This window comes from Cetorhinus maximus, unplaced genomic scaffold (genome assembly GCF_964194155.1).
Source record: "Cetorhinus maximus unplaced genomic scaffold, sCetMax3.hap1.1 HAP1_SCAFFOLD_501, whole genome shotgun sequence".
NCBI classification, from domain to species: Eukaryota; Metazoa; Chordata; class Chondrichthyes; order Lamniformes; family Cetorhinidae; genus Cetorhinus; species Cetorhinus maximus.
In genome coordinates, this window is record NW_027596443.1 from 99,415 (window position 1) to 115,392 (window position 15,978).

At 45.6% G+C, this 15,978-nt stretch overlaps 1 protein-coding gene across 2 annotated transcripts in view; it reads left to right on the forward strand.

Annotated features, from left to right (window-relative positions):
- Positions 1 to 3,761: 3,761 nt before the first annotated feature.
- The window catches only part of lactb2 (lactamase, beta 2), a 62,820-nt gene continuing 50,603 nt past the window's right edge, over positions 3,762 to 15,978 (forward strand). For both annotated transcript variants that reach the window (XR_013574436.1, XM_078535512.1), the window contains exons 1-2: positions 3,762 to 3,975; positions 12,735 to 12,898. Coding sequence is in view for 1 of the 2 variants with exons in the window: in XM_078535512.1 (XP_078391638.1) it covers positions 3,854 to 3,975; positions 12,735 to 12,898 (286 nt within the window). In the remaining variant the exon portion in view is untranslated. The remainder of the gene's footprint in view (positions 3,976 to 12,734; positions 12,899 to 15,978) is intronic.

The following is a 15,978-nucleotide window of genomic DNA, read 5'->3' on the forward strand; positions in this document are numbered from 1 at the left end:
CCCTGCTATGTGTTAACTCTGCTTCCTTTACGTTAACTTTATTCTACTTTGGATTATTTATATTAGCTTATTATATTGGCCTGAAATTTCCCTTATTTCTGGTGCTTCTCAGTTAAATCCAAGTATAATTACTTGTTTAAAAAAATTACACTTTTCTAATTTACTCACCAGGTCCTACTTACCAAGGCAGCCATCCTAGTTTCTGAGGAAAGTTAAGAAAGGAGCACCTCCTCCCTCCTCACCGAACTCCCTCAGTCAGCTCTGCTCTCGAACTCTTGCCACTTCTCGTGGTGTTTTTATAGCTCCTCTGCTCTCCTCTATGTGCTGCTGACTTTCTGTCCCAGGGTCCTCCTCTCGCACTCTCCTCTAGGTGTTGCTGACTGCCTGTCCCAGGGTCCTCCTCTCACACTCTCCTCTAGGTGCTGCTGACTACCTGATTTGGGATCATTCTCTCTCACCCTCCTCCTTCAGAGTATTCTGCAGTACTCAGGGGCATCCTTGGCCCTGACACTAAAGAGGCAACATACCATCCTGGATTCATGTCTCTGGTCCCAAAAACATCTGTCTGTTCCTTAACTATAGAAGCCCCTATCACTATTGCTTTCCCAATCTTCCCCCTGCCCACCTGTACAGCTGAGCCAGCAATGGTGCCATGGACTTGGCTCTGGCTGCACTGCCCAGAGGAACCATCACTCTCATCAGTATAATACTGATTGGAGAGCGAGATGCGTTCCATGGACTACCTACTGTTCTTCCTTGACTGCCTGACAGTCACCCATTCCCTCTCTGCCTGCACGCTCTTCAACGTTGAGGTGATTACCTCTAGAAACATGTTCTCCATGTATTTCTCAGCTTTGCGGATGCACGGCAGTCACTCCAGCTGCTGCTCAAGCTGCAGAACCCAAATTTCAAGCTCCTCCAGCTGATGACACTTCCTGCACATGTAGATGTCCAGGACATGAAAAGTTTCCTGGAGTTCCAAATGATGAATATATTAAAAATTCTTCTGTCTGCATAAACAATTGTTCATGATTTTTGAGTCATGACTCTGTCCCACTGAGATGGCACAAAAAAGAAAAGCATCTAAAATAAATTTGTTTCTCTTCCATATTCTCTTGGTTAAATTGTTTTTTTTTAAAATGGACAAATGGCTGGACTGATGAAATGGCCGCTGCTGACCACATGATGGTAGTTCTGGACAAAAAAATGGACAAAGGCTAACGCATCAAAACCCTAGAGTGTAACACTCCTTACATTGTATAAACATTCTAGCCAAGCCGCACAAAGGTAGTCGATGAAGCATCTGCACCGGCCAGCTATGAACAAAGGCAGAGCTATTTGTGATTCCTCATCTCCAACACTGTGCTAATGGTTCCACAGTTAACTGGTCAAAATACAATGGGTTTTAACAAGTTAGCTGAATAACTCTACCGAAACCACCCTATCACATGACCAAGACTTGAGCTGTTTGAATTGCTATAATTAAACAGCTTTTGGGTTTTATCAGCAGTCGCTGTTTAACATCAGAAGAGAAACAGGACTCCAGGCTTTGTCCACCATTTACCACCTAACAGAGCAGCAACAGAACCAGGGCTCTGTCCAGGTTTTAAATTACCTGGCCCTCATCTACACTGTGTACTACTGGAACATCTGAACTTCTGTATCTGTGCCTAGAAGACTAATTAATCTTTCCGTGCCTTCCTCCATTGTGGAAGTCATCACTTCTGGAAAAGTAGAACACCCTGCAAGTTTCAGCCTATTAACCTCTGAGGGAAAACACTATTGGACTTTTTTAATTCTGGACTCATGTGAGACCATAATTCTTATTTTTATCCTGGTCTTTGCCCTGAACCCCTTTCTTTCTCTTATCCCTCTTTTATTGTATGAAAGCAAAAAGAAGTGGACATTGTGAAACTCCATCCCACATTTTGTGTGTATGTAAAATAAGAGGGGTATTTTACCTTATCTCGAGTTTGCTGTGGGGTTGTTGATAAAGGATTGGATCACTCCAAAACTGAAGGGTTGAGGAAAATATGCCACCACATATAAAGGGGGAATCAAAAATACCTTTCTGTTTACAGATGGGTAGTGAATGTACAGAGTGGAGAAATCAGGGCTGTTCTAAATTAAATCACCTCCTTTCTGTAATGGCTCTTTCATATGTGCTAATGCACAGGAGGTGTGGTACTTTTAACGTACAAAATAAACATTAAAGTTTGTATGTTAGACTTTCTTTCAGGCCTCTATATACGAGTTAGCATTGTTGTGCCTTCAAATTGTATCTACCATATCCATTATTTCTGCCATAGTGGCTCTGTTTCTCCTTTCTCAGTTCTGTAAACTTTTACTTTTTACTTTATAATTTTGTTTCTAAAACTTACCTGCCTCTTCAACTACTTTTCACATTCATCTCTGCCCAAGAAGCCCCATCCTCCCACCTCATCATTTTCCATCAGCTGATTTCCACCCACATACGGGTCCTTATCTGCCTGCTTTAGGGCTCAGGTTTTCCCCAGCCAGATGCTGCAGCTTATCTCCTCAGATGCTGCTCCACTCTGAGTGGGGAAAGCCAACTGTTTATCTTTTAAAAACACTCAATGTATTTGTCAACTTTATAAATACATGCTAATACTTTAAATTGCAAAACTACATTTCTAGGAAACTAACAGACATGGAATAGAAAGTCAAGCAGCCGATCCACAACAACAAAATTAAAAATTGCCCCATCTTCTACTGTCAGACCCAGATTGCACTACCCCCCACCCCTGCCGCCGCTCTCCCCCACCTACTGCCAGGCCCAGACACTTCCGGCTAGTGCCAGACCCAGACCACACCACCACCCCCCGCCGCCAGGCCCAGATCCCCCCACTACTGCTAGATTCAGACATCCCAACTAGTGCCAGATCCAGACCGCGCCTCCCAACAACTGCCAGACCCAGACCTCCCACTCCCCCAACTATTGCCAGACCCAAACCTCCCACTCCTCCAACTATTGCCAGACCCAAACCTCCCACTCCTCCAACTACTGCCAGACCCAAACCTCCCACTCCTCCAACTACTGCCAGACCCAAACCTCCCACTCCTCCAACTACTGCCAGACCCAAACCTCCCACTCCTCCAACTACTGCCAGACCCAAACCTCCCACTCCTCCAACTACTGCCAGACCCAAACCTCCCACTCCTCCAACTACTGCCAGACCCAAACCTCCCACTCCTCCAACTACTGCCAGACCCAAACCTCCCACTCCTCCAACTACTGCCAGACCCAAACCTCCCACTCCTCCAACTACTGCCAGACCCAAACCTCCCACTCCTCCAACTACTGCCAGACCCAAACCTCCCACTCCTCCAACTAATGCCAGACCCAAACCTCCCACTCCTCCAACTACTGCCAGACCCAAACCTCCCACTCCTCCAACTACTGCCAGACCCAAACCTCCCACTCCTCCAACTACTGCCAGACCCAAACCTCCCACTCCTCCAACTACTGCCAGACCCAAACCTCCCACTCCTCCAACTACTGCCAGACCCAAACCTCCCACTCCTCCAACTACTGCCAGACCCAAACCTCCCACTCCTCCAACTACTGCCAGACCCAAACCTCCCACTCCTCCACAGCTCTTGCCAAACCCAGACCCCGCCGCCTTATGGACTCTTGCCAGACCCAGACCCCGCTGCATTCTGCTCCGTGCCTCTGAACAAGCACCGGACCGGATTCCTGACCCTGACGGCAGGGGCGCGCCCACATGAGCAGCGGGAGCGCGCTCGGGGTGACGGCGACGTGGCGCCGTGAGCGAGAGTGCGTGCTCTCGGTCAGGAACGCGCCTTCTGTTGGTAAAGCGCCGGCAGCAGGATGGCGGTGGCACTGCCGAAGGTGCAGCGTCTGTCGGCCCGGGTGGTCCGGGTGTTGGGTTGTAACCCGGGCCCGATGACTCTGCAGGGAACCAACACCTACCTGGTGGGGACTGGGCCCCGGTGAGTAAAGAGTGAGGCCTCCGGGAGGGACAGAGCTGGAAGCCGTGGCCACTCCCCCGGCAGGGCCTGTTCTCGGATCCGCCAGGAATCCAGTCCCAGGAGGGACTGATCCAGGAACAGTTACTCTTGATCTGTCTCCTCTGCCCAACAGCTGCATGTTGAAGCTCACCTACATAGAAAATTTACAGCATTGGAGACCATTCAGCCCATCGAATCTGTGCCAGTTGAAAAAGAACTATCCCTGTTTTCCGACTTTGTGTCGACAACCCTGTGGGTTAAACCACTTTAGGCTCATACCCAAGTATCCTTTAAATTCAGTGAGGGTTTCTGTCTCTACTACACTTTCAAACAACGAGCTTCATACCTGCACCACCCACGAGATGAAAAAAATCCTCAGCGCATCTAATTTTTCTGCCAATTGCTTTAAATCTATGCCATTGACTCACTGACTCATTGACTCACTGCTAGAGAAAATAGATCCTTGCTACCCACACTATCCAGGCCCCTCATAATTTTGTATCCTTCAATTTAACCTCCCCTTAGCCTCCTCTGTTAGATCTCATTAAACTTCACCTGTCATGGCTTAATCCATCTATTTCATTGTCCCACATTTCTTTGACAGCCAACCCCTCATACACATTCCGTAGTTACATAGCTTAGGGTTTACTCTGCATCGCTGAGTTTTCAACTTAGTAATATATGTTGCAGTCAGAGCTGCCCCAAGGGTATAGCGAATCGGTGCAACCACCCGAGGCCCTGAGCTTTGAAATCACGGTGTCAGGTGTAATACAGCCTGTGGTACATTCCAGCTGATTCACTGTATCTTGCACTCTAAGCTCAAAATAAATGAATAAACAAAGCAAGTACCCCCTCTCCAAACCTCATAAGAGGGTAGCAGAGAAAGCAGATTAAAACCATGTGAACTGGGATAAATCCCTGCCAAGGCAGCGGGCTGGGCGACTGGAAGCATGGGGCGGGCTCAACACCATCCGTCGCCCTTGGAGACGACAGTGCTGACCTCAGCAGCAGCGGAGTGGCTTTTATTCCAACTCAACGCAGAGGGGCAAGATGAACTATTCCGAACTAGTTAATATCTTTAAAGCATATAGCACATAGCTTCTGACCTGCGGGGTAAGTCACTCGCTTGCTGTGTTTATTTTCAGCCCCAGGCAATTGAAACTCTCTGCTTCTTATTTTTCTTCCAGTACGCATTTGCAACTAATGGTTGCTTAACATTGGAAGATGGACAGTCATTCTTTTTAAAGCCGAATTACTCATTGCGTTGTGTTTGTAATTTTTTTAAAAAGTTGAACGAAGTGATTGTCCTCACTCCGACGTTAAAGCTGCAGTTTTTTTTAAAATTCATTCACGGGACGTAGGCTTCGCTGCTGGGCCAGCATTTATTGCCCATCCCTAGTTGCCCTTGAGAAGGTGGTGGTGAGCTGCCTTCTTGAACTGCTTCAGTCCATGTGTAGGTACACCCACAGTGCTAAGAGGAAGGGAGTTCCATGATTTTGACCCAACGACAGTGAAGGAACGGCGATATATTTCCAAGACAGGATGGTGAGTGACTTGGAGGGGAACCTCTAGATGGTGGTGTTCCCATCTATCTGCTGCCCTTGTCCTTCTAGATGGTAGTGGTTGTGGGTTTGGAAGGTGCTGTCTAAGGAGCCATCGTGAATTCCTGCAGTGCATCTTGTAGATGGTACACACTGCTGCTACTGTGCGTCAGTGGTGGAGGGAGTGAATGTTTGTGGATGTGGTGCCAGTCAAGCGGACTGCTTTGTTCCGGATGGTGTCCAGCTTCTTGAGTGTTGTGGGAGCTGCACTCATCCAGGCAAGTGGGGAGTATTCCATCACACTCCTGACTTGTGCCTTGTAGATGGTGGACAGGCTTTGGGGAGTCAGGAGGTGAATTACTCGTCGCATGATTCCTAGCCTCTGACCTGCTCTTGTAGCCACAGTATTTATATGGCTAGTCCAGTTCAGTTTCTGGTCAATGGTAACCCCCAGGATGTTGCTGGTGGGGGATTCAGTGATGGTAATGCCATTGAACCTCAAGGGGCGATGGTTGGATTCACTCTTGTTGGGGATGGTCAATGCCTGACACTTGTGTGGCACAAATGTTACTTGCTACTTGTCAGCCCAAGCCTGGATACTATCCAGGTCTTGCTGCATTTGGACATGGACTACTTCAGGATCTGAGGCATCGTGAATGATGCTGAACATCATGCAATCATCAGTGAGCATCCCCATTTCTGACCTTATGATGGAAGGAAGGCCATTCATGAAGCAGCTGAAGATGGTTGGCCCTAGAACACTACCCTGAGGAACGCCTGCAGTGATGTCCTGGAGCTGAGATGACTGACCTCTGACAACTACATCCATCTTCCTTTGTGCTAGGTATGACTCCAGCCAGCGGAGAGTTTTCCCCCCCGATTTGCATTGACTCCAGTTTTGCTCGGGCTCCTTGATGCCACATTGGTCAAATGCTGCCTTGATGTCAAGGCCAGTCGCTCTCACCTCACCTCGGGAGTTCAGCTCTTTTGTCCATGTTTGAACCAAGGCTGTAATGAGGTCAGGAGCTGAGTGGTCCTGGCGGAACCCAAACTGGGCATCAGTGAGCAGGTTATTGCTAAGCAAGTGCCGCTTGATAGCACTGTTGATGATGCCTTCTATTACTTTACTGATGACGGAGAGTAGACTGATGGGGCAGTAATTGGCCAGGTTGGATTTATCCTGCTTTTTGTGTACAGGACATACCTGGGAAATTTTCCACATAGCCGGGTAGATGCCAGTGTTGTAGCTGTACTGGAACAGCTTGGCTAGGGGCACAGCAAGTTCTGGAGCACAAGTCTTCAGTACTATTGCCAGAACATTGTCAGGGCCCAGAGCCTTTGCAGTATCCAGTGCCTTCAACCGTATCTTGATATCACATAGAGTGAATCGAATTGGCTAAAGACTGGCATCTGTGATGCTGGGGACCTCAAGAAGAGGACGAGATGGATCATCCACTCAGCACTTCTGGCTGAAGTTTGTTGCAAATTCTTCACCCTTATCTTTGGAACTGCTGTGCTGGGCTCTTCCATCTTTGAGGATGGGGATATTTGTGGAGCCTCCTCCACCTGTGAGTTGTTTGATTGTCCACCACCAATCACGACTAGATGTGGCAGGACTGCAGAGCTTAGATCTGATCTGTTGGTTGTGAGATCGCTTGGCTCTGTCTATCACTTGCTGCTTATGCTGTTTGGCATGCAAGTAGTCCCGTGTTATAGCTTCACCAGGTTGACACCTCATTTTTATGTATGCCTGGTGCTGCTCCTGGCATGCCCTCCTGCACTCTTCATTGAACCAGGGTTGATCCCGTAGCTTGATAGTAATGGTAGAATGGGGGATATGCCGGGCCATGAGGTTACAGATTGTGCTTGAGTATAATTCTGCTGCTGCTGATAGTCCACAGTGCCTCATGGATGCCCAGTCTTTAGTTGCTAGATCTGTTCAAAATCTATCCCATATAGCACAGCGATAGTGCCACACATCACAATGGAGGGAATCCTCAATGTGAAGGAAGGACTTCATCTCCACAATTTTCCAACCCCCCACCCTGTGCCAGGTTCCCCTGCGGCTAGGCGGGCGAGCCTTTAAAATCTCCGTTCACATTGGTGGGACCGGCAGATCCTGGCAGTGTGAGGGGCTGGAAAATTCCGGCCTTAAAGTTTTCTCCAGTTGGGATGTGGGGTGTGTTACTAAAAGTGTTATAATGGAATCCCATGGAGATCATGGATTGCTCCTTAACAACACGAGAGCCAACTATTATGTTCAGCCTTGAAGCAAGGTGTAGTTTTATGTGCGACACAGTTATCACAGTCAATAGTGCAGTATGTGTTTGTAACCAAGTGCTCAGTAGCTGGGGTACTGCTGGTGCTCCTTTTCACACATGCGTTCAGGGGCCCAGCCGTCAGAGGAAACTTGTCTAAAAATATTATGGGAGGCTCACACTGTGATTTTCCCTGGGCCCCACACCCCTCTAGGGACGGCCCTGGTTGCAGTATGCTGGAACTGAATTGTGCTCATTTGATGTTAATCTTGTTCTCCAAATTGTTTTGAGAGCCTGCTCAGAGAATGCCCCACTTTGGCCTGTCTTGACTGTGGCCACCCCCCTCTCATTCCCTCTTGACCGTTCCTTCCCTCCCCCAATCCTCCTCTCCACTCCGGCCCCTCATGGTTGTTCCTAGTCTTTCAGTGTGCTCCCAGTGCCAGGATTGCTCTTTCCATAACTGTTCATGGAAGTTCTCGCATTTATTGCCTAAATTATATAGAGATGGTAATACAACCTTCTTAGAGATGGGAAATCACTGAGGGGAGAAGGAGGGGTGGATGGCAGTGAAAAGTATCGGCACTTTAAGGTGGTGGAAGAAAGTCAATACCAGAATTAACTGAGAGAATGCATGGAGAGAGAGAGAGAGAGACACACCATGAATAGAATGGGTAAAGAAACAAGGATACCAGCATGAATTCTGTGGGAGATGGTATAATTGAATGGGGAAAAGTGGAAGAAATGTGTCAAGTTGAATTGACAGCATAGTTATAAGAGTGCCAATCTGAACTGGAAAAATTGGAGGAAAATGTGTATCTGAAAGGTTAGGAAGTTTGATGGAATGCATTATCTCTGAACCAGATCCAGAAAAGATGGAGGAGACGATTTTTCAACTGCCACTCACCCATTTCTTTCTTGATAAATGGGCAACCAGCAGAGGAAGATCAGAGGGGCATTGGACACCCTTCTAATTCCCAAGCTTATCTGATTCAATTCTCAAGTGAACCTTTAAATGAGCATCAAGTTACCCCACCCAGAAAATGTGGGAGGATGTTTTAAATACAAAAAATGGGATCCTACACTGGCTACAGGGCCACTAGTGCCATTTTAATGTTCAAATGGGTGGAGAATCCACAATGCATTCTATGCTCAGTTGTACCAGATGTTGAGGGGCCTAAGCAGGGTTTCTTAAAGGGACTGCTGGAGAATGCTTCAGTCAAGTCTGGAAATTTTTTTGTGGGAGATTATTTTAGGTCCCAGAGAAAGTGAAACATGAAACATAGCCTTTATAAAACTACAGTGGACTGCCATAGACACACCACCGATGTCACGCTCATTTGGGGCAAAGTTAAAATTAGGCCAAGAGGATTTTTTTCTTGGGGAGGGGAAGGAAGGTTTGGATTCGAGACAATGATCATTTGAGGTAAATTTCAGAGATGTGATGGCCTGCTGAACACCTAAATTACCACAGATAAACATGCTTAAAATGAACCAAAATCCATTTGTTATAGTGTAAACATTCAAAATCAAGGCAGCATGCCACCAATCCCTTTAGAAATGTATAGCTAACTTTGTGCCTTGGATAGTGCCTTCTATCGTTATGTACAAATTTTTTCATCTATACTGGATGAAAAAACTTCTATATGATTGTTATGACCACTGGATGTGTAAGACTGTTACGTTTTAAATTGCCCCTTTTAATTTAAGGTAAACAGAATACCCTGGAATGGGGGATGGTGTGAAGTTGTACTGAACTCTGCCCAGCGACAGATCCATGTGACCAGTTTGCCATGGGGACAAGGAGCCCAGATCAAGTCCTTTTGAAAGCTAGGTGCGAGCATTAACATCTGAACACAAAGGCAAAGGCAGCTGTTCTTGCTGTTTTCAAACTCTCAGTGGCTGTCAGACCAAAAGCAGGTGCTGCTTTGCCAGGCTGAAGAAAAGGACTTTGGATTAATCACCAAGAGGAGTTCTGGTGAGGGCGGAACCCCTGTTCAAAGGGACAAAGCTTGTTGTGGAAGGTTGAAGACCAGGGAATTATCGGTGGGTGCTGGAAGTCCATTCAAGTATGCTTAGAAGATTGAGCAAAGGGGGCATTGTTTAAAAGGACACTGGAGGATTCACCCTGGCAGGGCAGGGAGAAGAGGGTCTGTTAAATCACCGGAAGACATTTGGGACTTTAAATACAAGGCTGAGTATCTGCTGAGATTGTGACGTAACGTAGAAACATGGCATGGGGTTTTCAGTTATGTTAAGGTACTACTGAGAAAAACCTTTTCTATAGTTTAGTGTATTCGTTGCCTATTTTGTAATGTTTCAAACTAATGATTTTTGTTTGTTACAGTAAAAATCTTAAAATATGAAACATTGCGATGCTATTCTTTATATAGGTCACTGGGAAATTCGTATCTCTTTTAACAGGTATCAGTCTCTAAGGAGATCTTAACAATACAACATAAATTATAAAGCATCTGTAACAACTTGTTTTGGTATGTCAGGGAATAGTCAGATTTTTAAAAAACTGTTAGCCAGCTTTTGTTAATTTTCTAGGCTGCATGTACAGTCATCTTGACCCCAATCCCTCTAAGGCAGGCTTGTCCAACCTTTTCACGTGGGGGGCCACATTTCGATTTTCCTCACACTTGGTACTTGCCAACGAGCAAATTTCGGAAAAATAAGGCTTGGCGCAACATTAAGCATGAATTTGAAAAAAAAAAGCTGACATATGATTGGAAACAACTTGCTGAGCAAAATAAAATCACAAACAATAAATTGATAATTAAAAAATGAGTAATAAATAAAGACAACTGTTCGAGTGTGAAAGGGTGAGAGTGTGTGTGCCCAGCTAACTCCGAGTCTCAGGGTGCCCACTCACTCACCCTCACCCACTTTGAGAGTGCCTGTTGGCGTGTGGGGTGAGGGTGAATGAGAACCCTGCGACTGGGAGGGAGCCAGACACACACTCCCCTCCCAATCACCCCACTTTCTCTCACACACACTCACGCGCTCATCCTCTCTGTCACATAAGCTCATGCTCACTCTCTTGTGTGCGCTCACCCTCTCGTGCATACTCACCCTCTCTTGCACACACACTTGCAGGACAAACCCTTATACACTCACTCACTCAGTCACCCACAAACTCTCACACTCATTCACTCACCCATAAACCCTCGCTCACCCACACTCTCACTCACTCACAAAATCGGCTTAGGGGTGGGGGTAGGTATGATGTGAGCTGTAGCGAGACCTGAGGCCTAGCGGCACCCAAACGCAGCTGCCCGCCAAGGGGATGGCCAAGAGCCAGGGGAACGCGGGGGGTAACCAGGGGAGAACCAGTGGGACGCGAGGAGTACTGGGGAAACGCAACCAGGCCAGAGCACCGGCAGCCGGGGTAAAGCGACCACAGCAGGCCCAGAGCACCGGCAGCCATGGGAAAGCATGGTGAACATGCGCTCCAAAGCCTCTTTCTTTCTATCTTCAAATACCTGCAGCTGCCGGTGTACGCTTCTCTTCCAATCACAGCCTGTTTCTCTCCCATGTTTGATGCTGAGAAATTCAATAGTGACCCTATCAGCAGCAAATGTGGGAGAAAAAACAAGCTGTGATTGGAGGAGCAGGCCCCTGAAGAAATCTTCAAATACACTGAGTCATCTTACCAGCATTTTCAACAATCGTTCTGGCGGCCACATGAATGCGGGCCACGGGTTGGACAAGCCTGTTGTAGGGCTTGTGCATATAATCCAGGCTGACACCTGAGTGCAGTACTGAGGAGTGCTGCATTGTCAAAGGTGCTGTCTTTGAGCTGAAATGTTGAACCGAGACCCCATTTGCCTGTGCTAGTGAATGTAAAAGATCCCATGGAGCTTTTCGAAGAAGAACAGAGAAGTTTTACTAGTATCTCATTGCTATATATGTAGGATGTTTCTGTGTGCAAATTGGATGCTGTGCTATCTGCATAACAGTAGTGAGTACGCTAATAGTAATTCATAGGTTGTAGAGTGGTTTGGCATGGCCTAAGGGAATGAAAAGCACTATCTAAATGCAAGTCTTTTTTTTAATTTGGTTGTTAGAAGGGCATATGCTTTCTCATTTTGCAAAGGCATTTTGAAAATGAAGCACCAAATTAGGATCTTAAATTAGTTCTACTGCAGCTATGTATCCCCCAATTCCAACAAACCTCTGGATAGTGTAATGCATTCTGCACTGTTACTATCTATCTTGTAGTTGAACCAGTAGCTCTTGGAGCTCACGCTACCTGTTAGACAGATGAAGCTTGTACATTATTGAGTCAAATTTCCATAGATAGTACTGTATCTGCAAAGCTATTACATGAAGTAATTCATATACTTTCATCAAGCACTGCTGATATGGTCTCTGCCACCTTGTTGGCCTCTCCCTCCACCACATGCTATGTTCTACTGAATTAGTTTCTGTGATGTGTGAGGAAACTGAGTGAAGCTTGTCTTTCTTTGCACGTGCATTGCCCACACAATGCATTCCTGCCCAATTGTCCCCTGGAAAATTATAGGGAGCGCATGTACTGGTTGTATAATAAGTAGCGTTGATGTAAACAGTTGCAGCTCCATTTCATGTACAAGACTTTAAAAAGTGCAGGAGTCGAAATGCCATGAGAGTCAATGTTACCTGACTTCCACACACATCATGTAAAATGTGGAAACTGGGTGCCCACATGGTATCTTAGGACGTGATCCAGACCTGGTTCAGCATCAGCACTGTTGTAAGATGCATCTTCAAAGGGTAAAAACATGCCACAATCAAATTAATCTTTACTCCTTACTTTTTAACTACTGTATTGTGTTTATATTGCCACATTGTTTTAGGGAAATGTCCTGCAGTTAATATAAGGGTTGAAAAAGTGAACCAAGTAATGTAGTTGAAAGAGATTAAGTTGATACTGAATATTATAACATTTTTCCGACAGACGATTCTTGATTGATACTGGCGAGCCAGGTGTGCCTGAATACATCACCTGTTTAAAAGAAACTTTGACCCAATTGAGTGCCAGTATTCAAGAAATTCTGGTGACACACTGGCACATAGATCATGTTGGAGGTATACCAGATGTATTGAAGAATGTTGATGACGGTGAGTATACAGAGGCAAGCGGTCTCCCAGACCCTAGTGCCCAGTATTTAAAAATATAATCATATGTATTTAAAGCTTTGCAAAATGAACTTTCATGCCTAAGTAAATGCCACTTTGTAAATGGGAACTATATTGCTTTGTAATTTTAATGGGGAACAGGAGACAATGCTGTTAAAAGTTTGCCTGTAGTAGTAGATGGTGATTAACTCCTTCCTGAGAAGCTCACCATGTGGCATCACCAATACAGAGCTCTGGTACAATATATTAAAGTACAGTTGTGCCTTTGAACATGATCCGTCGTCCTACTTCCCATCTACATGCTCGCCTCATTGACATTATCCAAAAACATGCTGGGATTTTTAACCTCAGAAATGGAGGGCAATGAGGTGGGGGGGTGGTGTAAAATTGAATGGGTTGGTAGCTGTTGTTATTGCTACACTCGGCAGCCATGAAGTAAGACTTTTTTCTTTTGTTGCTTGAAAGGAGTCAGGCAGCCACTGATTGAGGTCAAAGCCCTGGTAATGTGCAATTTTACAGGATTAATTAATGACCTGATAATAAAGGATCCTCTAGGCAAGAGTGATAAGATGATAGAATTTCACATTCTGTTTGAAGGTGGGAAATGTGAGTCTAAAACTAGTATCTTAAACTTAAAGGCAATTACAAGGGCATAAAGACAGTTGGCTAAAGTGGACTTGGAAAATAAGTTAAAAGGTAAGATGTGGAGATGCAGTGACAGACATCTAAGGAGATATTTCCATAAGACCATAAGACATAGGAGCAGAAATTAGGCCATTCAGCCCCTCGTGTCTGCTCCGCCATTCAATCATGGCTGATAAGTTTCTCAACCCCATTCTCCCGCCTTCTCCCTGTAACCTTTGATCCCCTTACCAATCAAGAACCTATCTATCTTGGTCTTAAATACACTCAATGACCTGGCCTCCACAGCCTTCTATGGCAATGAATTCCATAGATTCACCACTCTCTGGCTAAAGAAGTTTCTCCTCATCTCTGTTCTAAAAGGTCTTCCCTTTACTTTGAGGCTGTGCCCTCGGGTCCCAGTCTCTCCTACTAATGGAAACATCTTCCCCACGTCCACTCTATCCAGGCCTTTCAGTATTCTGTAAGTTTCAATCAGATCCCCCCCTCATCCTTCTAAACTCCATCGAGTATAGACCCAGAGTCCTCAAACGTTCCTCATATGTTAAGCCTTTCATTCCTGGGATCATTCTCGTGAACCTCCTCTGGACCCTCTCCAGGGCCAGCACATCCTTCCTGAGATACGGGGCCCAAAATTGCTCACAATATTCTAAATGTGGTCTGACCAGAGCCTTATAAAGCCTCAGCAGCACATCCCTGCTTTTATATTCTAGTCCTCTCGAAATAAATGCCAACATTGCATTTGCCTTCCTAACTACCAACTCAACCTGCAAGTTAACCTTAAGAGAACCCTGGACTAGGACTCCCAAGTCCCTTTGCACTCCAGATTTCTGAATTCTCTCCCCATTTAGAAAATAATCTATGCCTCTATTCTTCCTACCAAAGTGCATGACCTCACACTTCCCCACGTTGTATTCCAACTGCCACTTTTTTGCCCATTCTCCTAACCTGTCCAAATCCTTCTGCAGCCTCCCCGCCTCCTCAATACTACCTGTCCCTCCACCTATCTTTGTATCATCTGCAAACTTAGCCAGGATGCCCTCCGTTCCTTCATCTAGATCATTAATGTATAAAGTGAAAAGTTGTGGTCCCAACACTGACCCCTGCAGAACTCCACTAGTCACCGGCTGCCATCCTGAGAAGGACCCCCTTATCCCCACTCTCTGCCTCCTGCCAGACAGCCAATCTTCTATCCATGCTAATACCTTGCCTCTAACGCCATGGGCTCTTATCTTTCTGAGCAGCCTCCTGTGCGGCACCTTGTCAAAGGCCTTCTGGAAGTCCAAGTAGATAACATCCATTGGCTCTCCTTTGTCTAACCTACTCGTTACCTCCTCAAAGAATTCTAACGGATTTGTCAGGCATGACCTCCCCTTGATGAAACCATGCTGACTTTGCCCTATTTTACCATGCACTTCCAAGTATTCTGAAATCTCATCCTTAATAATGGACTCTAAAATCTTACCAACGACCGACGTCAGGCTAATCGGCCTGTAATTTCTCGTCTTTTGCCTCACTCCCTTCTTAAACAGGGGGTTACATTAGCGATTTTCCAGTCCTCTGGGACCCTCCCTGACTCCAGTGATTCCTGAAAGATCACCACTAATGCCTCCACTATCTCTTCAGCTATCTCCTTCAGAACTCTGGGGTAACTCAATTAAGATATTTTCCATAGAAAAAGAAAGACTATGAGAAGTGTGTAGCACCCATGGCTAACTAAGGAAGTTAAGAAAGGTATCAGATTGGAAGAAAAGGCATACAGTGCTGTGAAGATTAGTGGTAGGCCAGAAGATTGGGGAAATTTTAGAAAACAGCAAAGGATGACCAAAAAAAATAAAGAGGCAGAAATTGGACTATGAGAGAAAACAAGCAAGAATTAGAAAAACAGACTATAGAAGCTTCTATAATATACAAAAAGGAAAGCAATGGTGTCCCACCAGCAGGACAGACCTAGCAGAGGTGATGCACAGTGGTATACAGTCAGGAGGGAATTGCCCTTGGAGTCGTCAACATTGATTCTAGATGTTATGACCCAGCAGTTGGTAAAGCTGAGTTATTTAAAAATCTCAGAGGGAAACTTTAAACAACTGTCATAACATATATTTTAAGTGGTATGTTTGAGATGCAACTCTAAATTCAGGAATCAGTCCATCAATTCTGGAGAGGTTTTTATGTTAAACTAAATGAAACATTTTATTAAGTTACAACACATTAAACACATACACATGGCTACAAATTACTACGATCATAACTTTTAATAAATTCCCAGACTAATCTCCATTAAGGTAACAATAACCCATAGACTTTACCAGGCAAAGCGTTTTCACCTTACAAATTTAAAATGAGGTTCCTCTCACTTTGCTTCCTGTGGAGACTGTTGTAGACTTACAGCTGTTTTGATCATACGTTGCCTCTGCCCT